Here is a 24,948-nt window from a genome sequence, read left to right on the forward strand (position 1 = left end):
GGCTTCTGTCAAACTAATTCCAGAATTCTCTGGTTTTTAAGTCAAAATATTTTAACTAATGCAAAACTGTCCTTCCTAAAAGACTAGATGCATTACGTCACTGGGATCTTCAAAAGCACTCAGCCTAAACTATCACAAAAGTACATTGTGCATTTGAAAATCTCTGCAAAATCATGTAGGATTATGGCTTTTTCTGTGAAATGATGAATGAAAAATCATAGTAAAATTGACAGAAATATTTCAGTATGTCAGTAAACTTGAGGGTGTATTTTTTTTACGTGTGTCAAATGTGATGTGCTATAAAGACAATTCTGCCACTTCTACAGCATCAACCACACAGGCATCTCTAGTTTTTGATAACCTGGAACAAAGCAATGCCTCTGAAAATGTTCAGTGTATGCTCCCCTTGTTGTTTTTGTGTTATTGTATAACAGTAAAGTTGACTAACTACACTGGCTACTCATTTTTGGTTGCATTTTTTTATGCAAACTTAGCATCACACTTCAGGTGGTTTTTGACATCAGTTTTGCAAGCACAACTGAGCAATGACCCATTTGTGACACTAGTTAGGTCACAAAGCAGCTGAAACCAAAATACATTTTTACAAACTCTCCCTTTTCGTTTGAAAAGGAAATTGCATTTGAGAGAATTACAGGATAATGCTGATTCAAAGCAGGAAGGGAGGTCAGGATAAGACATAGCTACTTAACCTGGAGCAGCAGCAGAAGCCTTCTGTGACTGTGCTGATTCCTTTCCACACTTCAGATAGAACTGGGTTTTCTCCACTGATGTTGTTTGTTTGTTTGCTTGTTTGTTGTTATTTATCCTCAATTTCTAGTATTCCTTCTAAAAAAAAGAAAAACAAAACCAACATATTTAAGACTATTATGTATTGGCATGGGTAGGATTCTTCTGTGATCTACTTGGTATCCATGAGATTACTGAAGGGATATGATGAAGGGAAATGATCTGACAGCAGACCAGTCCAAGTTCTCTTTCCTTTGATCTCTAATGCCTCAGCAGAGTTCTGAAGATGTTCTGCAAAGGTACAGAAAATTTCTGCTGCCATTAAGGGAGATGACTTAATAAATTATTTAAAACATATAAACAAAAATAATACCCCACAACCTAGTGGAACAGCATCTACTATGTAAGAACCAACTCAAGTCAGGTATGAATATATCAGATGATGGTGTTATGTGAAAATAGATAAATTTGATTGCATTTACTTCCTTCAAGCAGAATATCACAATATTAAACCCAGGGTATTAAAACTGGGACTGCTGCACAAGAGAAGTCCTATCTATTTTCATAATACTAAGAAATTTATTTCTTAAAATATTTTATATTAACAGAGTCTTTGTAAGTACTTTAAATAACAAGTACTTTTTTATAACAAGCACTTTAATTTTTTAAAATATCTAATATTTTACACATATAATAGTGTGCATGCATACAACACAACAGCTGCTGTGTTGTACAGTGTAAAGGGCAGTGTAAATTATTGCAATTGTATTGCAATTGTATTAGTGCAGGACCACATGAATGATATGCAAACCTGCTTGCTACTGTTGAGCAAGTAGTACATTACATTTTACTTCATATTACCATATTACAGAGGAGAAAAAAAGATTCTTTAGCATTTCTGCTCCTGTAAAACTGTGTGAAACAACATTTTCAAGTTAATAGAAAACCACAAGAAACTGAGTCTAGGGTAATTTTTAAGTCAAAAGGAGATATGGAAAAGAAACTAAATTAATATAATTCTGATTCAAGTGCTGTAGCTCTGAGAAAGACTGGTAATTAAACAATCCTATTTAGTCGTAAATACTCAGATGACTGTATCATTTAGCACAAGAAAATAAAATGTTTTTTTTAAACTTATTTAGACCCGTTTGAACGCAATGACTTCTTTAGGCATGCGTGGGTTACAGTGACAAGCAGAAATCTGTCATTGTTGAGAAATTTTCCAGAGAGGACAAATGCCTGGCAGACTGTGCTGATGGATTCTTGCAGCTGATGAGCACCTGTGCCCTTGTGATGCAGCAGCTCACACAGAACATCTGACTCCTCCAGCAACCCTTTGTTCAATGGGTGGCTGGGGCTCTGAGAGCAGGGACTGATGGACTTTTGTACCATCTTTTTGCAATAAAAAAAAGCTGCTCAGCTATTGGAAAAGCTTATGCTGGAGTATTTGATTCAACATTTTTACACTGGGGACTCATTTTGAAAATTCTTGATTGCACCTTTAGCAAAATCCTTGAAATCATTCCTCTGTGTTAACTGGACTGGAAGATACTTCCAGTAATTTGCAGAAGTGTTCAGCACTTATATTTGAGAAGAGCAATAAAGTTCTGACTTAGAGTTTCTCATATTTATGCATGTAAATATGGTAATAAGATTGGTTTGAGTTTTACACAATGATAACTCAGTGAATGAATTTAGAGTTGCAGGAAGGAAATTTTAGTGCAAGATGGGATTTTAGAGGTAGCTTGTATCCTTCAACACATTTCATTCTCTAGCTTTTTTAATTCTTTCCGGCTTGACATGAAGTCTAAATTTCTTGTTTCTCATTGTTGATTTACCTGTTTTCCTGCATTTTATTAGAAACAATCTTAAAAAGACCTGAAAACCATTGTTATACTTTAAAATATTTGTCACTGCACCTTATGATGAGTACGACTGGTGTGATGATACTGTTTCCTATTTAGCAGAGCTTACAATTACAGAGACTATAAGGAGTATCATTCCACCTTTCTAGAAATTCCTTTTACTCCAAAGTCTCTATTACATTGCCCAGCTTGCCTTTTTAATACCAAGTGACAGAATTTCTGTCATTCCTCTGGTGTGCAGTATAATGTACATCACTGACAGAAAGATTTTGCTACAACACATAATTTTTCCCCTCTGAGTTTTGGCCCTTCACTTCTCCGTGTTGAAAGAAATCCTACCCTTTCTTTTTGGCTGTTGAAGCTCTTCAGTTATCTTTAGGCTGTTATTCTGTCTCCTTTTTTTCATCTCTTATCCACGCTAAGCATATATTAGTTCTTTTAATCTTTCCTTATAACTTGGAAATTCCTAGACCCAAGACAGTTTTTCTTGCTTTTCTGTAAGCTTCCTTTATTTTTTTTATATTTATCTATTGACTTAACGACCAGGACAAAATTGTACTGTGGAAGGGTCATATTCTCAACACCCAGTTATATGCAGAGATCTAATAATTTCAAGCCACAGCACATGATCATTCTACTAATGAAAATTCCTTTGGGCTTTCAGGTAGTCTCATCACACCTAGAATCTCATTTATATTCTTCCAGTCCCTCATCCCTTTTGCCATTCCTGCTTTCTTGCTTCTTTCATCTATTTAATTATATATGTATTGGAAATACAAATCTTAATTAATCACAATACCCAACTGAATTCTCTTAGCTTTCATTTATGTTCCTAATGTTTTTAGGCTACTGCTTATTGTTTCTGATATGATGGGTGGCATTTATATACACCAAGTTGTCATAGACCCTGATTTTCTTTTAGTTGCAGTTTAATATTTAAATAAAACTTAAAGTGAATGCAGTTTAAACAATTTAAGGTCATATACACAAATAGTAATCTATCACATTACAGAAAATTTTTATTTCACCCCTTACCTTTCTTTGCAATATTTTTCTTAAAAATAACCTGTGTTCTAAGTCACTAGGTACTAGAGTAAGCAATGTGCTCTACATCAGCAAAGTGTGAGTTGATACAAATTAAAGTTATTTTTGTAAAGCTCCTCTATCGCCTGGTTATTTCTTTCTCTCAAACTAAAAACAAATCAATAGGCATTTTTAAGGAAATGTTTATTGAGCACAAAGGCACAATGATCAGAAGCCATTAACCCTCAAATGCCTAATTTTGGTTGAGCTGATCTTATATTTTTATCTTTCACTTTATCTATTGCCTGTGCTTCAAGCACTCTTTAAGGTCAATCCTTGAGTTTTAACTCTGGCATTTGGCTTTAATCCTCCCAGCGTATCTTTAAAGCAGTTTTCTCCTCCTCTAAAGCACACACACTTTTAGATGTCTTACCTTGCTCATTTCCTGGCTTAAATTACATGACCATAATATCACAAACATTTTCCATGATAGGCAGGAGAAATCTTCCCTTCCACGCTTTTAAAACCAAAAAATACATCCGGAGTCCTATGCTTCACAGCCTCCTTAGCATCCTGCCACCTCCCATCCCTTCAGAGCAAGTTGTCACACGGGTTTCTCCAGCAGCACAGGACAGCTGTCCAGTTCTTTTATTCATGGCTTAGCAGTCTGAAGGCACTACAGTTGTCTACTCGATGGCTCAGAGTCACTGTTATCCTCACAAGGATGACCTGCTGTCACTCATGTATTCAATAACACTCCACCAAGACCTATCACCTTCTGTGCTGCAGCAAGAATCAACTCAGCCTTCCTTGTTGTCCTTCTCTCTTTGAATGGAGGTGAGCCCTCTTCTTTGGGAGTGTTCTGTGAGAGCTCCTGAGGGACATGCAGCCTCACTGCCTCTATAGTTCTTGGAGCTCCTAAGAGGTCATTGTGGACTCTGGGTGAGTCTTATAGGCTTGAATCTTATAAGTTTATAAACTGAATATTTCCATTCTATCTCTTCTATCCTACATGATGTCCAAATGCAGCTATTCTTGAGAAAACTCAGGCAGTGTTAGCAAAGATATATCCATCCACACACTCACTGCCTTCCACAATATAATCTGGAATATACTTCTCTGCTGGAAAGAGTACTCAGGAAGACATATATGTCAAAATTTCTTCACTGACAGTGAATACGTGTCTGGTACTGAGAGCTGCCAGGCAGGCCTGTACAGGGACTTCTGAAAAATAATTCTGCTTTGTCCTATATCAACAAGTTCTCCCTAACTTTTCAAGGAAGGAAATGCCTCTTAGGATTAGCGCATTTATCCATGGTCTGTCTTCCAGGCACTCTGAGCAGTCAAATGAACCAACCTCAGTTGCTTCAAACTGCTAGACCATGACTGGAAGATCTAGACAGCTGTCCTAATACCAGTATTTCAACAGTGTTCCTCTGCATATCCCAGTCTCCCAAGAAATGTCAGGCTTTATGTCCTAGATATCTGGGTTCATCTCTGGAAAGTTACTGGCTTTTCTGGTTGGAGGCATTTTTCCCATTTCTTCTCTTCTTCAAAGCATCTCTTCCATGTTAAGGACAGAGCTGAGGCTATGCAGTTGGCCTTAGAAAGAGATTAGCTGTTGCTGTCCTATTTGCAAAAAATCACCCACTGAGCATCAGTGTGTGAAAGAGCAATTTCTGCCTATAAAAGGAAACTACATTTTCTTAGGGTCTTTGCCAAAAGAGACCCCCCTCTTTGGGGTGTCCCAAAATATTTACATTTCAGACCAGATAGGTGGGGTCCCATTCCCTCTTTTCTTAAGCTTTGTAGACTTACTGATGTACCTATGTCCAGAAGCTCTGCCTGTGAGAGGATTTTCTGCTAGGTATGGTTTCTTGGTACTATACATGGAGAATCAATGAAAGGAGGAAGAATGGATGCTTGTTTTCAGGTTTTCCTTCTAAATTTATCTTTTTTAGACAATATATCTCCAATAATTCCACCTATACCTCTCCCTTTGGTAATAAAATTGGATACGTAGATTATTAAAATGAGAGGAGCTGAAACAACAGCCTGATGTAATTCAATTCCCATTTCCATGGAAGCCATGAAGAATTCTGCAGGAAGTACCAGCAGGAGTAATGCTAGTCCTGCAGTGCTTACTGTGGACTTTGATCCTGTTGATGCTTACATTTAGGAATAGACATACTGGGCCTGTGCATGAAGTTATTACCTGTGTGAATGCTTCCAGACAGACTATCAGATTCTGATACTGCAAATATTCATGCCTGAACTTCCCTTCAAACACAACAATGTTCATACTTAATATGTTTTCTGTACTCTCAAAGCCCCCAGTGAAGGAGGCCATCCCCCACATGATGCTTTGAAGTAAGGCCTGTATTTTTTCCCTGGATCATACTGCAATGTGCAGGGTACTCAGACAAAGTTAATCTTCCTAAGGGGAAATAAAAGCCAAGTTACTTTCTCATGCTTTGAACTCATTTATTTGTGTGTTGCTGTGTATTTAATTTTTGAAGAAATTATAGTTTATTAAACATTCAAAGCCTGACAGAGTAATTTTGCTGTTCCTGAGAGAGTATCTTAGGGTAATGATATTTCTAATAAATGGTTTATATATTTTTCATAATTTTAATGTCAAGCAAATTTTGAACAAAGAGATTGAAATTACCAATATGTGTAGATAATAATATCATATTCAAGAAAACGTGACTGCTCAACTATGTAAAAGGATACATGCTGCCTTTAGCAAACCATTTCTGAGGCTTTTTAATTAAAGCTGTAAACTGGTAATGATGCCTGTCAATTGATGAAATAACCTATTTCATCTACACAGAGGAATCTTTTTGTGATTTTGAACAAAATGTCTCCAAATGAGCATATCACCTCCTTTTGGCTTTTTTACTCTTCAAGTCTTCCAGAGCTATTGGCATTCGTAGTACCAAGTAGAAATATTTTCTTGGTGAATATGACATATATGCCTTTCTACCATTACTTCCTTCTACAGAAGTAAACATAGTGCTTATTCCATTCCCTCTATATTAAATACATAAATAACTCTAATTAGAGATGGAAAAAGCAGATTTATTCCTATTCTCACTGGTTTACATTAAATTAGGTGCCATAGGAGTGGTTCTCTAGGCTTTATAATCTTCTGAATGTACTTGTTGAGTGCCATTTTGTTCTTATTGCCTACTGCTCACAAATGGCTTTCTCAATTTAATCCTGCCTAGTTTTTGAGAAACACTAAAAAGGTATGAAGAGACTTACAATGAAAAGGAAATTAGTAGCTGGAGGCAATTGCATCAGAAAAAAATATTATTCTGTTATGACTACAAACAGTAGCATCAAATGTGAAAATAGACTTTCAAATTAATTAGCATTTAAGGGAAATGGGTTTGGGATAGTTATCACATTGCTTTTAAGCAGCTGTGTTACCAGGTACATCTCTGCTTTCTATTCCTCGCTAGAGAAAATAAGAAATAAGAAAAAAGAAAAAAGAAAATAAGAAAATAAGAAAATAAGAAATAAGTAAACATTTCTAGTTTTAAATCTGTTCTATGTTCCTACTTCTTTTACAAATAAGGGCTCAGAAAAACAAAGCAAAATAAAGCAAAACAACGCAAAACAATGGTATTTCCCTGTTCCACACAGGTACATTGAAAGGTGCCTATTCTTCACAAAGTGCTATTTATTGATCCCATATATGCATGGGAATAAGCATACTCTTCTCTCCCTTGTTGTTACTCTGCCAAAATCCTTTGGGACACCTCTTTGTGGGGCTATGTCCAGCCCACTGCAGCCACAAATGGATGTAAAGAGACCAGATCTGGCACACTCTCCATCACCATTCATCACCTCAAGCCCTATTTCACATATTGTTTTCTTTTTCCCTATAAGCCTGTATAGTACTTCCAAAGTGGCTGATATAAATAATCAGGGCCACAGAAGATGTGCATCAACTTCTTGGGACTCCAAGGTTTTCAAATAATCTGAACACCAGGAGTACTAAGCCTTTTATTATATCCCATTTCCCCTTGAGCATTGCAACTCGGCAAAAAAAGAAATAAACAAATCATTCTTTATTGTCTTCTTTCTGCAAGGATGGTAATAGCTGCAAAGAGAAAAATAACAAAACTTGAGGCAGGTGCACTGCTGCTATGATAAATGAGTAATTTTTGCACATTTGCATCTACTTTCTTTAATATTTTTCACTTACAGATACTTCATGGATTGGAAGAATGATGTGGACAGCTACTTTACAATAGATGCCACTGAAGGAACCATTGCTACTAATGAATTACTGGACAGAGAAAGCACAGCACAATACAATTTCTCTATAATTGCAAGTAAAGTCAGTAAGTATGACACAAACTGAATTAATATGCTAATATGGTATTTTTCTCAGAATATAATGCTCAGGTATAAATATAATGTGAAGACTACTTGAATTGCCAAGTGTTTATTTAAGAAGGTTCAATGAATATCATTTTCCCAGACTCATGAGGATAATTGTGAAGTTCAATCAGCCCTGTTTAGTAAGGTTTTGCTAGCAGATCTCATGTAACCACAGTTCCCTTAGAAGCTGAAAAATGTTTTTTTTCATAATGGAGCTGTATGGGTGCCTTCCAGTTATGATTTTTGATTTTCTAAGTCACTTCATATGAAATTAGGTTAGTCAAAAAACAGGTGTATCGATGTGTTTTTTGAAGGCAGAAAAATTTAAAGAGTCATTTTATACTCAGATAAAAAGTACACTAAAATTAAGTCAAGATTTAATGCCCTAAAACAATCTGTGTGCTGCATCTCTGCTCTTATCTCTTCTCTCTGCCCAAAATTTTATGCCTAAACCCTTCTTTTCTTTTCCTATGTGATTTGTGGTGGGATAATTTCATTTCTTATCTTTGTGTCTTCTGCATAGCCTTATTTTTTATAAGTCCTTTCTTCCACTATATTATGTGCCTGCAACTTTCTTCATTCTTTCATTCATACACCATCCATACGTGTAGCATTTCTCATTCATTTTCTTGTCAAACTGTAACTCTCATGGGTATATCTCATGCTTTGAATACAAATCTTTTGGTCACTTAGCAGTTGTGCAAAGGCCACGGAATTCTTTCTGTTGACATCAATATACTGTAGAAGAGGGTCATGCTGTATTTCTTATTCATTCTAAGTTGTTTATGTGTCAGAAAAGGCAAGTTTCTGTAGCAAATAGCATGTTTTCCTCAATGTATTGTTTGGCTGAGTCTTCAAAAGTTAATACATGCTACTAACAGGAAGAGGGAGATTTGGGAAGCAGAGATGGTATATATTATTTCAGATAAACCCCCCCCCCCCCCCCCCCCGAATTCTCAGTTGTAGTTATCTCAAAAAGAATGATGGGCTCACTCCTGGGAACCTGAAAATATAAAGAGAACACCAGTCAAATGAATGATTGAATTTTATCCCTAGATTGGAAAAGACATACACAGAGAAGCCTAAGCTGTCAGAAGTGGTTGAGTCCACTGAAATATCTGTGCAGGTATACTCACAGAAAAACCAGCAGAACTGTAATTTGTTTCCAGAGAAACTGAAAGGCAGGCAGATGCAGAAACAAGGTCTCATCATGGTCTATGTTTCAGTAAAGCTTAACTATTTAGGCTTAGTAGTGGACAAAGGACATTTGAGATTTGTAAATTTTTTTCCTGCAGCAAGGGAAACAGTTTTAGTAAACTTGATTTAAATCTGTTTATTACTCCCAATAGTAATTAAAGATGTCTAAAACCCTGAAATTTATTTGCCCATGGACACATATATATAAAATATGATATTTAAGCAGAGCTGTGACAAATACTATATATTTTGATATCCCAAATTTTATCAATTGCTATACTAAGAATCTGCAGCTAAAACATATCTGTGCTTTATTGCAGCATATCCCAAAATATTTATCTATTGACCATTATCTATAATGGTAACAATTGCCAGATCTCTACTATACTAGTAACTGGCAAAATTTGGGAGGATTTGGGCTATAGTAACTGTCAAAACAGTATGTGCAATTGTCTGACTAAGAGCATAGAAATAAGACTGGAGGATTGAGGGATGACACACTGCACAAAAGCAAAATATGAGGGTTAGAGAGAAAAAAAAATGAAAAAGATTGAGGGAAAATTGCTATATTTGAAGAGATATTGATATAAAAAATTGTTGTCCAGTGCTGACATAGAAACTGAAACTGTCATCCCTTATCACAGGGAAAACACACTGAGAAGTGCCTTCACATATACATGACTATTTAAAAATGTGGCCCAGTATTGAAATTAGGTGCATAAACTTTCTTCAGAAAAGAACAGACAGTATTGTTATTGAAGTATTTTCCTGGTGACTTTATCTGTCTATAAGGACATATATATATATGTCTTTATAAAATAAGAATAAATAAGTAGACTTATAACTAGTAAGATATCACGTTATTTAAAAATGTCATTGCTAAAATTTTGTTTTGTCATTGTGAGAGAATAGCAACAACAATACCTCCCACACTTTTTAGGCACATCCTAATGGTCATTCTGTAAACTAACTTTTCTTGAATTGTCCTTGAATGGAGATATTTTTAGGCAGGAAATGGATGACTGTTCTGCAGACATACTGAGAAGGCAGGTGAATGCAGAACATCCCTAACCCATTCAGAGATATAAAGTTCGGGTTTTGTATAGGACAAAGTGCTTGAACAGGTGGAAGATGTTTCAGACTCACATTTTTTTTCCCCCATTTCACTTCCCAATTCCTCTGTACTTTTTTTTATTACATGACTATATTTCATTTTAGCTTGTTGTTTTGTTTCTTAATAATTCAAATAAATCAATACCCTAGTAGTCTGCATGGTTGCTGTTTCTGAATATTTTTTGATGCCACAGAACCTATCCAAACTAATAAATTAAACATGGCTGTCATTCATTTCAATCACAAAGGCCAGCTGGCATGAAGCAGCTCATTTAGCTCATTTCTATGCCTTCTTACCTTCCAGAGTCCCCACATGTAAATTGATCCTTTAAGAGTAGTCCCTGCCCTTACTAATTCCCAGCACATGCATGTGAATTGTCCACAAGACCACTGGTTGCCACGGGCCAAAACTGTACCAAGAGCTGCCACAAGAGCATAGTGGCATAAAGAAAAAAAACAGTCCAGTGGTCAAAATTCCTCCATATGCTGCCTAATTACCTAGTATGGAAGTGGGTTTTTTCCATTTTACAAAAGAGGCCATAAATAAAATGCATAAGAACTTACTTCTGCTTTTCTGTCCTCAAGGCATAATTTAAGGGTAAAAATGAAGTAATAATCCTTCCTGTCCAAACCATCTTCCTAACTCAGCTATGTCTAGGTCCAAATTTTTAGAATGTTAAAAGAAACCTCACCTTAAATCACAAGATGGAATTGATCTTCTACTGCGTACCATAACTGGGATTAAGGAATCAGCAGTTCTCCTCAATAGTCAGTATCTATTTTCTCAGATACCTTGGATTTTCACAAGTTCATTATTCAAAGAATGTTACATGTTTTCTACTGCTGTAATGGTTTTGAACCATTAAGATGCTGACAAATGATGGTAATCAAGCAAAAAAAGGAAGCAGGATGGTCACTGTTGTACAGACAGGAAAAAAAAGGGAAAATTAAGTCAACTAATTAAATTGATAAAAGAAATTAATGAAGCTAATTAATTTTCCTATATCTTACAGGCAGAATTGAAACATGAAATCAGTTTTTTAATTTCTAGGTTCATGATTTACCAGTTTGTCTTCTCATCTGTGTAATCTGGGTTTAAAAGGCATAAGCAGGTGTTTTTAGTGACTCACTCACTGATACCAGTATGTACGTCACAATTGTGTTCACAGGGTTCATGAAGACTCGAATTTGAGTGAAACATCAACCAAAAACCAGAGAAAATGGAGGCCAAGTCTGCAAAGTAGTATTTTAAATGCAATCCTTCATGCTTGCTCACATCAAGTATTACAGGTCTTTGGTATTTCATATGAATTCAAAGCTGTACACAATCTTCTCGCAGTCTTCATTTATATATACAAGTAGTTAAAGTGATGTCTGTGCAAACCAGAGAGAAAATCATATAAACAGAATGAAAACCTGAAATAAATTCATCTTAGGCTCTAGTAATTCTGTTTACTCTCATATCTGTCTTTTCCAGACCATTTGTGCAAGGTAAAATTCTAGTTTGCTGAAATACTTACGAATAGAAGATTTTGGCCTCTAATATATCTTTCAAAGAACCCTAGAGAATAAATCAGATACCATCAGTGAGAAATAAATGTAAAAAAGTGTACTCATATTCACATATACTTCCAGAGCATATTATTCTGTTTTGATTTTGAGGGGGGAAAAAATGTCAAATCCTTTTGTTAATTTTAAAAATATAGGCCACATATTACCTAAATAGTTGCAAAAAGCGGAAAAAAGTAATTTATACTAGCTACTTTACAAAAATATGACATAAAAAACTTCCTGAAGAAACTGACATATCTAACAGAAATTATCAAAATCATCTGATATTTTCATGTACATGACGGATAAATTTTAAATACATTCAAAAATTTTATTGGAAAGGCACTGTGAACATATTTCTAAAAGGAAATGGACCTCTACGCCTGTATTTTGGTGGCAATGCATTAATCTCTAAGCTGTTTGAAGAATATGTCCTGAACCCCTGTTCCTCAGTATTGTACCTTAAAATGAACACAGACACACAAAAACATCTAAAGCAAAACCTGAGTTACTCCATGTGAATTGCTGTGTCCTTTTCAGTGAGTACTGCTAGGAGCGAAGTTTCAGGTCAGATTGTTTCTCCCAGTAGCTGTATGAATTTGACCTGTTCAGGGGATTTTCTGATCTCTCTATAGAGGTCTTGCCCTCTACTGAATAAAATAATTTCTTAATTTTTTTTTTTAATTTCCTATTATATAAAGGAACCAATTCAACTGTGAACAAGTGATCTAGATTTCTTCCAGCTCTTCAAGCACCTAAGGAATGAGTGCCCAATTCCTAGTTGCTAGACTAAACTGTCCCTTTGATTGTACTGCACAATGCCCTCCTCCACAGAGACATTCTGCAAGTAGGAATAATGCTGAATTGGAAATAAATGATAATTCAAAGAGATGTCATTATATATTTCTATATTAAATATTAAATATTTCTCTATTAAATTAATAGGCAGGGACTAAAAATGTGTGATCTGGGTAGTGCATTTTTGTTGTCTTCTAGGTTCCCAGATGTGTTTATAGCTTGGTCAGTTTATCTACTACTCGTAAATAGGTAAAACAAAGTTCATCTTCAGCTAGTCCTGTGTAACTAGGAAATAATTGGGGAATACCTTTGGTTTTGACAGAGGTCTCCGGAAACTACTACTGCATTTAGTAGCTCCTAAGAATAAGGAAGAAAATATGCAAATGTTTTACAGTGACAACGTAAAGAGACTTTGTCCTTTGCTATGTTAGTGATAAAAAAAAAAGAAATGCCAAGGATTATACAAGCTGCAAAGCAAGTGGCCAATGCAAATAATTTGAAAGGTCCATTGAAGGCCATGAAGATGATCAGAGGGTTGGAGCATGTCTTCTATGAAGACAGGCTGAGACAATTGAGCTTTTACAGCCTGGAGAAGAGGACACTCTGGAATGACCTAATTGTGGCCTTCCAGTACCTGAAGGGAGCCTACAAGAAGTTTTGACAGCAGCATGTAATGACAGGACAGGGGAATGACTTCAAACTGAGAGTAGCTTTGGATTGGATACAAGATAGAAACTTGTTACAGTGAGGGTGCTGAGCCTCTGGTACAGGTTGCCCAGAGGAGTTGTGGGTGCCCCATCCCTGGAAATGTTCAAGACCAAGTTGGAAGGGACTTTGAGCAATCTGGTCTAGTGGAAGGTGTCTCTGCATGTGGCAGGGGGCTTGGAACTAGATATCTTTAAAGTTCCTTCCCACCCAAGCCATTCTATGATTCTATGATTCTATGATTCTATGATTCTATGATTCTATGATTTATTCCTGAAGATTCAAGACAGCTCCTCTTGTACTAAAACATGATCTCATGTCATTCCTACAACACCCTGATTTATACTATAGATTTTTTCTATAGTTAACTGTTTCTGCCACTCATCTTAAGTGAAAAAGGATAAAATAATTATACTTTTGACACACCAGCTATAGTATTGTTCACATATTTTCTATTTTTCAGGGGGTCTCAGCATGAAGTAAAAGAGAGTATTATCTGCTTTGTATTGTACTGGGGTCTCTGTTTTGTCAGACATTGCACTTGCAAGTAAACTTGTTTATAAAATGCATCTAGTGACTGATGAAGATTATCTATAGAGGAAGGACAGTGGAAAGAAACATGGTGTATACTGTTGTTTAACATTTCTTTTGCACAAAAGTACTTGCTGCCTGAAAACACTTTTGCAGCTAAAGAAATACCTTTCATGACATGGCCAAATATTTGAATGCTAGCTGTGAGTGTTCCACTGCTAAATTTAACACTGACTCTGTCTGGCTGGCAGCAAGATTTTGTTTTTCCATATCTTTCTCTCTTTCTCTGTGTTCTAAATCGGTATGCTCTACTTGCCTCCTTAATATCTTGAAGATTTAAACAATGGCCAGGCAATAAATATTGATTTTCTGCATTTAGTTGCGGAAAACAGAATTCAGTTTTAATCATTGAAAGTGTTTTCCACAGGCTTAATGAAAAGTGATCTGAAAAAAATTTGCATCTTTAATAACAGGTGCAACTTCACTTCTTTTCCATTTATGCTTTGATAAACATAATTCCCCTGATTGATTCCTAAACCCATGAAGACTAATGGATCAAAGTCTGGTAAAAAATGATAAGTTTGTTTCCGTTTTCTTCTTAGTTCAAAAAAAAAATAAATGGAAGTCAAGGGTTTTTGGGAGCCACAGTACTGAGATCACAAGTTTATGACAGTTTATGAGACTGGTGATGACAACAAATGTAATCTTTTTCTTCTAAAATTATTTATAGGTAACCCACTATTAACCAGCAAAGTCAATGTTATAATAAATGTTTTGGATGTCAACGAGTTTCCTCCTGAAATTTCAGTTCCATATGAGACATCTGTATGTGAAAATGCCAAGCCAGGACAGGTATTTCAAATTTGTTATGTTTGCTCTTTTGATTTTTCTTTCCTTATTATTTATAGCAGTAGAAATTTCTGGGTTTAAAAATTACATCAATTCTTCTACAAACAAGATGTCTGTGTTGGAAATACATATTGGAATTCTGTTTGTTGACTTTTATGGTCAATTTGCAGTCTATTTTTTTTTTTAATTTCTCCAATTATATGGGCCTGAGCCACCCTTTATTGTGCATTTAATACCATTCAACCAAAAGCCATCACTAGCATTTTAATATAAAAAATAAATTTTAAATACCATGAATATACAGTGAATCTTTCTGATTTTTATCAAAGCAAGACCTTTTGAGTTCTCTGGTGATTATAGAATTGAGACTTCTTGCCTCCACTGTGCAGTGTTTTGAAGGAATGACAGTAACCCGGCAAGATCTCACTTTCAACGGTTTTGTTTGATGTTCACTTTGCACTTCTACAAAACTGCTTCTTTTGGAAGAGTGAACTGATTCAGAATTAATCTGGTTTCAGGTGATACAGACCATCACTGCAGCAGATAAAGATTTGTCACCAGCTGGGCAAAGGTTTTCCTTCAAACTGTCATCTGAGGCTTCCAACAAACCAAACTTCACAGTCCATGACTACAGAAGTAAGTTGGTTACCCATAACTCTCTTTCAGGGCAGCAGACTGTAGTTACAATGACAAATATGTTTACTTTCAATTACAGTTGTTTTAGCAAACCTAATATTTTTCTTTGACATTTCTAATTGCTAAACTCTCTGGGACTTATATTAATATAAATTCAGGTCTTGCACCTTTTCTTATTTTTAGGGGCAGGAATTGTCAGAACACCAAAGGCTGAGATTTCCCTACAGGCCTTCAAAAACACTGCTACCTGTTTTATTTTCTTCCTTTTTATCATTCAGTATCTCAGGAAGAATCCATATGCCAATGCAGGTATACCTTTAAACAAGGCACTATTGCTGTCTTGTTTAAATACTATGACTTTGCTAACCATTTTCAAAGTACCCAGATATTGTGCTTTCTTGAGGATACGTAGTCCTGCAGAAGAGTGAGTTCTAAATATCGACAGAGCTGCTGAAGTACAACACCCTTAATAACTTGGAAATTTATACAACTGGCATCCCTGATTTTTCTTCCAATTTTTGTCATAACTGAATATACTTTTTTCTCCTTTGTAACTTGAACTCTTTTGTTAGATGGCAAAGAAAAAAACCAAAACAAAAAAATTTATCTATTTTTTTCTACTGTAAGCATCTTCAAGGATGTAGTCTTGTGAACAGACACAGCTAAACCAAAACTGTAGTAAATTTTCATCACTAGCTACTTTAGTCAAATAAGAGAAAAAGAAGTATTTGAGCTATTAGATGATCTTTAAATTTAAATTACACTTCAAAGAAAGAACATCTAAAGCCATCCAACAAAGTTCAAAAACATCGACTGTGCAGGTTATAAGTATCACTATGTAAAAAAGTCTATAATTCTTAATTTTTTCATTGCTGTTTTCAATTTAAATTTGAGTTTATATCATTTGTGAGGTAAAGGTTCCTTTCTTGTGAATTAAGCCCTTTCTTGGGTTTTCTTGTGACCCAAGCCCTTAAAAGTGCTAGAAATTAATACACCAATTGAAATAAAATTGCAAAAGCCTTTTTATAGCCTTTTAAAAAAATGTATTTAAATTATGTATATGGCCGACATAACTTTTGAAGCCATGCACTATTGACATTGTTACGTAATAGAAAACTAAAGCCAACAACATAATAGAAAACTAAAGCCAACGACCACTATTAATCCTGAAGAAAGGCCAGGGAGAAATAAATTTGAAAAAACAAACTGTGCTTCTTTTCTCTTTATGTATAACTCTCCTGTGAGGCTGATACAATGAAAATGGTTTATTCTGAAACTAAATAGTGGCTTTTATCTTTGTGTGTCATAGATTGTTAAAAAGATTGAACTGATGAGCCAAGAACTTCACTTAAGGATTCATAAATAGAGAATATAGTGAAACCATTCATAATATTGTAGACATGAATAATAGTATCTTATAAAACCAAAATTATGTAGATCTAACACACTTTATCAAATGGCATTCAAACAATTCTCTTGAGACAGAGAGCTCAATGAATACGAAGGATAACTTTACAACAGATCCAGGTTCCCTTATTTCTGTTCTTGGAAGATTAGGGCATTACTTTGCTCTGGAACATATTTTAAGGCCCCTATGGGTAGAATCTTCATGATTATATAGTCTTAGAACATCAATACTATGTATTTCTAAATACCTTTAATATTTTTTTTAAGATTTCTTTAAATCATTAAATCTTTAATTTCTTTAACTTCACCAAAGTTGGTTTATTTTTTGCTTTTTTTTAATAATAATTACAAAGTTCTGCTTTAAAAAGAAGTCTTCTTAGGTAATTTTAGCAGATTCAATTCATCAAAATAATTTTTAAACTTAGTAAGTCTATACAGTAATTACAGCTTTTGTAAAGTGTGATTAGCATGCAAGTTTGGTGAGGAAATTGTTCAAGTATTATTAGATAATTAAATTTCCCTGTTTTAACCAGTAATGTTGACACTGAGATGACTTTGGATCTCAGTAGTCTGTTAATGAACCTTCATTACTGTATAAAAACAAGTGCAACATTCTGATAAAAAGTGGAAACCACCAAGACATAAAATTTTGAAAGTATTTCCTAATATTTAGAAACAAAAAAAAAAAGAAGAAGTATGCAATTTGTCACAATGCAAGGACCAAAAAAACCCCCATAAAACCTTTTTTCATTATTGATGATTTGCAAAGATATTAGGAGAAAATCTGTCCAAACAAAAACCCTCTCTTGCAATATCATCTGCCTTTTGCTTGCCAAAAAAAGAGGAGGAAGTTCTGTTCTGTGCACAGTTTAGAGGTGTAGTAACACAGCATTGTTTTCACTGGAGAAACCTTTTAAAACCATTTTTCTTTTAAGTTAGCAATTATGTTCGTTAGAAGCAGGTACTTCGTGAAAGAAATTTTTTTCTATTTTTTTAAGGACACAGTGTTGTTCTCTAGTACAATTAATGATTTTTGAAGTAAAGTTGGCATTTAAAAATTTTAAATATATCAAGAAGCCTTAATCCCATGCTATTCTATACAACTGAAAATCATGGGTAGTCTGATACTTCAGCAGATGTAACTTCAGCAGGTATTCTTGTGCTGCACCCAAGAGAAGCCAGGCCCCAAACTTCAGAATATAACTTAGTGAGTTCTGGAGTGAGACAGAAGCTCAAGGTTGCCTTTCAGCAGTACTGAGATCAATCCACAGTGTTAATAGAAGTGATGCCCTGCCAGAGCTGGAGTTCTTCCAAAGGGAGCGCAGGTCTCCCTCTTCCTGCTTTGCTGGCCTCACTCTGCACTCTGGAGGGCAGCTTCCATGTGGAGTACACTCCATTGCTCATGTAAGAGACAGAATTTCCTTTTCTCACACATAGCCTATAAATTAATTTTATTGCCAACAGATTGAAGAACCAGAAGCTATCTCAGTTTCTCTAGACTCTTCTGTGTAGAGTTCAAACACCTACCTCTGTACATATTTTCAAAAGAACTTTGAAAAATTGAAAGGGGTCATAAGAGAGCAACAAAAAGTGTTCAAAACCAAGGAGTTAAGAGACTTATATGATTGATTCTTCTCAAAGGAGGATGGAAAGTCATTTAGTTGTATTGTAAGCTATTAAAGTGATCTTCAATGTTTCAATTAGAGGAAAAAGAAGAATATAAATAATTCTAATAGTAGAAATATGGAAAAAATAATAGAAAAAAGATTAAACTGAATGTCTTCAAATTAGTTCTTAAACTTTTTATACAGTGCAGATGATTAATCATAGAGAGAAATAAAAAGCTGAAGATGGAAGCTGGTTTGATTCCAACTATTCTGAGATATTTTTTCCTTTTCAAAACTAAGTGTAACTGAACTTGACCTGTCCATGTTTGAGTTTGATGAAAAGGTGTCTGAAGCATTTTTTTAGCTCTGCACCTTCTCAGTGATGTCTAATCATAACATACATAATTTTGGATATTTAGGGTTCCTTCTTATTGTCCTTAATCAGAACTCCATACCAGTATTTGAGTGTGAAATTCAGCACCCTTAATCCTTCTACCTTGTAACCAACCTCTGGGGCATGAAAACCATCATGTGATATCTTGTAAAATATATAATAAAGAATATACATGACATGGAGAAATGGTAATTGCAGCAGGTTATTTTCATTTAGTTCTGCCATCTCATTAATTCCCTGCCAAATTAATTTTAGTTTTGTTTTAAATGTAGTTATTTTAATCTTTGCATCAATTCCTTGCTACTTTGATTCAGAAAAGCATCAATAACTGACTGGGAAGAAATGACAAAGTCTAGAAGTGGATTAATTGATGGAAATTCTACTAATTTACTAATTTTTTAGTACTCATTTAATTTCTCTAGTTATTTTTAATGGGGCAGGAAAGCTAAAATTATTGCATATTGTCCATGTGTATTACTTTGTATTTTTAAGGAAATTAATTATTTGATGCAGACATTATTCTAAATTCATATGCATTCAAAATCCTTTGGACCATAGGCTTAGAATGTAAGGAGATCAGGTGAAAAAAACCTGAAAAGTCTTCAGAATCACACTTGTAATGTTTTGTTTGGAGATTTTTTAGTTATTTTTGTCTTTGAAATTTCAGCTGTTAAGAGGTTTACAAGAAAAGAAATATTGTTTAAGGCTCTGAAAAAATAACTGTACCAGTCAGAATACAATGCCTTCTGTAATGGGAAAACAAGGCAATTATGTAATATGTCATTCAGCAAGTGTCAAATATGAAATACCAACCTATTACTGCAGGTGATACAAGCTAAAATATGGAGTGAAGTACACAATAAAAATCTGCTAATGACTGTCATGTTTTACAGACAACACAGCTGGGATTGAAACCAGGAGAAATGGCTACAGCAGAAGGCAGCAAGAGCTGTACTTTCTTCCAATAGTAATTGAAGACAGCAGTTACCCTATCCAGAGCAGCACAAACACTTTGACCATCCGTGTTTGCAGATGTGATTCTGATGGCACCATCCAGTCCTGCAATGTGGAAGCAATCTTCTTACCAGTTGGCCTCAGCACAGGGGCTTTGATTGCAATCTTGTTGTGTATTGTTATACTTCTAGGTTAGTTCTCATTAAACCCTGCAAAGGGCTTTACTCTGATTATTCACTAGCTTCCCCTAGTTTTTAACAAAAGTCATGGAAAATGTGTGGCATTTCATTTCTAGAAGAATATCCCAAAGCACTGCTCATGACCATGAATCTGCTAATCCATGCAATATCACTTATTACATTAGTTTTCAGTGGAACCCAAATAATAATTTTTTCTCTGAAATTATTTTAAATTACTTTATTGAAAGATTCATTTTTTAGATTATTACTGAGGTAGGCAAGTCCTACTGACAATAACAGCAGTAAGAACATAGTAAGAGCTTTTATTTAATTCTTCATGCCCACTTAAGCAAAAGGAGAATGAAGAAATGAAGAGGAGAAAGTAATTGTAACAGACTGTTATTGGCCACATCTATTTAAAGCTTCACAGGAAGCTTTTTTATTTTAGGCAGGCATTGATTTCATAAGGTGGCATTATTATTTGTTCTACCTTATATTTATGTACTGTCTTATTAACAGCCTATCCAAAGTTCATCTTGGGATATAGCCTGAAGCAACTGCTAATGAAATAAAATCAACTTTAAAGCTTACACAGGTACCATGTGGGCTTCAGAAATCAGACTGAGTCTTACAGATGTTGGCCTATGCCTTGTTTTGATACTAATGGCTTCCAAGGTCCCATGATAGTCTACCGTGTACCCAAAAATAGATCCTGACACAGAATATATAACATGTGAATACCTCATTATATTTGGATAATGTAGGTGCCACTTAAGTAAATTACAAAAGACTCAGGGTTGCATAAATAGCTTCTGAGTAAGATTGGGTAAAAGTCAGGATTTCTGCTCTGTGTCAAAAAGTTATGTTTTGAGAAAAAATATTATTTCAAATCAGAACAAGAATGGCAAATGGTCACTCTTTCCATGGAATAGCAATTAAATTCACAAATATACTCATTCTGAAGAATTTAAAACAAAACCAAAAACCAAGTAAACCAAATAACTTATGTCAGTATTTTGAAGCAAGAAGAATGCTGTCTCCTTTGACACAATTCCAGTTAGAGCAGGATGGATACACCACAACTTCTCTGCAGAACATATTCTACTGCTTGACAACCTGGTGATAAAGAACCCTTTTATTTCTAACTTTTTAATGGACTTTTCTGCATTTCATTTTATGCCCATTGCCTCTTGTCCTGTGACAGGACACCCCTCAGAAAAGCCTGGCTCTGTTTACTTCCATCCATCAGGTATTTATGCACACTGGTTAGATCCCCCTGTGCCTTCTCCAAAATGAGCAGACCTGGCTCTCTTAGCCTCTGCTAGTGTGGCAGATGGTCCCATCCCTTAATCATCTTTGTGGGCCTACATTGGACTCACTTCAGGGAGTCCATGTCCATCTTTCAGTGAGGAGCCCAGAACTGGGCCCAGAACTCCGAGTGTGCATAAGAAGAGCTGAGCAGAGAGCAATGACCATCTCACTAGGCCTGCTAGCAGTGTTTCTCCTAATGCAGTCCCAAATGCTGTTGATCTTCTTTGATACAAGGGCACGTTGATGGCTCATGGTGAGCTTGTTGTCCACCAGGATCGCAAGGCCTCATCCATCAAGCTGCTTTCTGGTCAGTTGGCCAACAGCATCTTCAGTAGGCAATTACTCCCCTCTGTGTGTGCGACTTGGAATTTCTATTTGTTGAACATCATGGAGTTCCTTTTGGTCCACTCCCTTAGCCTCATGAGATCCCTTTGAACAGTGGCACAACCACTCTTTTTTATTGCCTGAAAATTTGCTGAGGGTGCACTCAATCCCACCATCCAGGCTATTTATGGAAGTATTAAACAAAAGTAGTCCCAGTACCAAATCCTGTGGTACTTTATTAGAGATTGGCCATTAGAGATGGAGATCTGGTCTTTGAAATATCTCTCACAACCTTTATGGTCTGGCAGTTTGGCAGCTTTGCAATCCACCTCACCATCTGCTTGTATAGTCCACACTTTCTCAGGTTGTCTGAGAAGATTGTTATGCTTTCATAACAATAACAAAACCTTTGCTAGAGTTAGGATAAAATTATTGCACTTTTCTCCCTTCATCAATCAGTCACCTTATTGTAGAAGGGTATCAAGTGAGTTAAGCACAATTTCATCTTTATAAATACATGCCTGTTACTCCTACACCCCTTCTTAGTTTCCAGAATTATTTTCTCCATCACTTTCCTAAAAATCAAGGTGAGACTGACTGACCGCTCTAGTTCCCTAGCTCATTCTTCTTGCCCCACTTGAAGATAGGAGTGACACTTGCTCCAGTTCTCAGAAACCTTTCCCAGTCACCATGACCTTTCAGAAATTATCACAAATAGCCTCACAACAATAGCAGCCACCTTCCTCATCATTCATATCTGTATCTCACCATATCCCATGGTCTTGTATGTCCAGTTCGTTCAAGTATTCTCTAACCTGATCCTCTTCCACCAAAGATTACGTCTTCTTTCTTCCTTCTGGTCTCAGAAACATGGAATTACTGAAGGACAACTTTACAAAAGAAGACAGTCAAAGAAGTTGCTGACTAGGTTGGTCTTTTCCATGTCATTTGGCAACAGCTCCCCTGCCCCATTCAGCAGTGGGCCCACCTTTACCTTTCTACCCTTTCTTTCTATCTTACTTGTACTAGCCCTTCTTGCTGCCCTTTGTGTCCCTCCTGAGACAGCACCATGTGGGGTTTGTCTTTCCTTACCGCATTCCTGCGTGTTCAGACTGTCACTGCATATTCCTCCTGGCTCACCTGTCGCTATTTTCAACTCTTAGATGCCTCTTTTTTATCACTGAGTTTAGATAAGAGCTTCTTATTCATCAATGCAGGCTTCCTGCTGCCTTTTCTTGATTTCCTGCTCCTCAGGTTGGACCACTGTTGAGTTTGGAGGACATGATACTTGAAAATCAACCAGCTCTCCTAGACCCCTCTTCTCTCCAGAACCTTATAACAAGTAATTTCTTGAAGCAGATACCTGAAGAGGCTGAAGTGTACAGTAAGATTTTTTAAAAAAGATACAGTAGGATTTTTTTTTTTCTGTATTCCAAAAATTCAAAATTTGAAATTATTCAAATTATTTATTATTCAAAATTCCAATTTTTTTTTTTTCTGTAATACTCTTTGTGTTGGGGTTTTGGTTTAGTTTTTTATTCTTGTCTTCCAAGTGTAAATTTAGGGTTCTTTTCTCTATTTTTCTATGCAAAATATTTTTTAAAAATATTTTTAAATGTCTCTCTGAACTAAAAACCTGAAGTCCTTTTCAATTCTATTAGTTTGCAGAGCAGGCCAGCAGGAAAATTATTTGATACTTCCTCCAGCAGTACAGCAATCACTTAGGAAAGTTAGATTCATATGTCAAAGAGCATATAATTTTTCATTGGCTGCAGCACTGCTAAGCACTGCTCTTTTCTAAGGACAGAAGTCCCTTTGATTGCTTGTGGCTTTCAAAGAAAGATATAATGATGTGTCGTCAGAGTACCAAATTATTTCTCTGCATGTCTTAACTTCAGTTGTCTCTCATTACAGTTATTGTAGTACTGTATGTAGCACTACGGAGGCAGAAGAAGAAAGACACCCTGATGACCTCTAAAGAAGACATCAGAGATAATGTCATCCATTATGATGATGAAGGAGGTGGAGAAGAGGACACCCAGGCTTTTGACATCGGTGCCCTGAGGAATCCCAAAGTGATTGAAGATAATAAAATACGCAGGGACATAAAACCAGACACCTTGCGTTTTACGCGCCACAGACCACCAGCAGAAGATAACACAGACATAAGAGATTTCATTAATCAAAGGCTGCAAGAAAATGATGTAGATCCATCTGCACCCCCTTATGACTCCTTGGCAACCTATGCTTATGAAGGAAACGGATCTGTTGCAGAGTCTCTCAGCTCTATAGACTCCCTCACTACAGAGGCAGATCAGGATTATGACTATCTGAGTGACTGGGGACCTCGCTTTAAGATCTTGGCAGATATGTTCGGAGAAGAAAGTTATAACCCTGACAAAGTCACTTAAGTACAACTACAACAGTGAAACAAAAAGAAAAGCAAACCAACAACAAATTTAAAAGATAAACCTAAGCTTTATACAAGACACAATTACTTTGATTATAAAAGACAGCAATTGTTTCCAGCAAGTTACTACATTTATCATACTGTCAGCTTTGGTTTGATTTGAGAAAGAATGATAGATCCTGTAACATACACAGGTTTTTGTTGTTGTTATTTTGTTACTCTGGAATTACAGTGAGACAAGCTCAGGCCTACAAGGTGCAGTTTACTGACCTGACTTAGAAAGAAGGTAGCTTTCTGGCATCATGGTGGAAGAGTGGTAGCTTTTTCGTAATTCCACTAAAGTGCCTATTGAAACTTTTATCATTTAAGTGGTAAGCTGTCTGCTGTGATGGTGTTACAAAACTGAATGGTAAATCAAACATGAACTTTAAGACAAGAAGCAATAGCAACATGCTGACTTCTTTTAGAAAAAAATTGGAGATCACTTCCTGGAGTATCTAATGACTAGAACTGTGGGGGAGGAGTGGGGTGTGTACATTGTGTTTGGGGGTTATGTTTGTTGTCTTTTTTTTAAAGAAAACAGTATGTCGAGACATCATATTTCCTCTTCCAAAGTTTCACTGAAAAATTAAATTTAAAATGCTGTTGCTCACTTTGAAGATGTAAAGCCCAAATTAAAAAGGAAAAGATCTTAGCATATATTGGTGAATATTTAAAATGTTCATACAAATACTACATTTTTCCAAAATAATAAAAAGATGAAAGCAGCTATTCCTTGATGTGAAGGAAATTTCCCTTGTCTCTCCCTCTTCTTTTGAAATTAGACTATTATTAGAACGTAAAAATGGAGAGGGTCTTTAAAGACTATTATTGTATTTTCAGTACCAAGACACCTCTTCCATTATAATTATCACTAAAGAAGTACATGTAAATAACTCCACACCACTTT

At 35.7% G+C, this 24,948-nt stretch overlaps 1 protein-coding gene across 7 annotated transcripts in view; it reads left to right on the plus strand.

The window, feature by feature from the left end:
- Positions 1-24,770, plus strand: part of CDH12 (cadherin 12) — a 636,634-nt gene extending 611,864 nt beyond the window's left edge. For all 7 annotated transcript variants that reach the window (XM_077181927.1, XM_077181904.1, XM_077181897.1 and 4 more), the window contains 5 exons: positions 7,857-7,993; positions 14,659-14,780; positions 15,296-15,413; positions 19,715-19,966; positions 23,504-24,770. In XM_077181927.1, coding sequence (XP_077038042.1) covers positions 7,857-7,993; positions 14,659-14,780; positions 15,296-15,413; positions 19,715-19,966; positions 23,504-24,000 — 1,126 coding nt within the window. In that variant the 3' untranslated portion in view covers positions 24,001-24,770. The remainder of the gene's footprint in view (positions 1-7,856; positions 7,994-14,658; positions 14,781-15,295; positions 15,414-19,714; positions 19,967-23,503) is intronic.
- Positions 24,771-24,948: the final 178 nt, after the last annotated feature.

Source organism: Agelaius phoeniceus, chromosome 1 (assembly GCF_051311805.1).
Source record: "Agelaius phoeniceus isolate bAgePho1 chromosome 1, bAgePho1.hap1, whole genome shotgun sequence".
Taxonomy (NCBI): Eukaryota; Metazoa; Chordata; class Aves; order Passeriformes; family Icteridae; genus Agelaius; species Agelaius phoeniceus.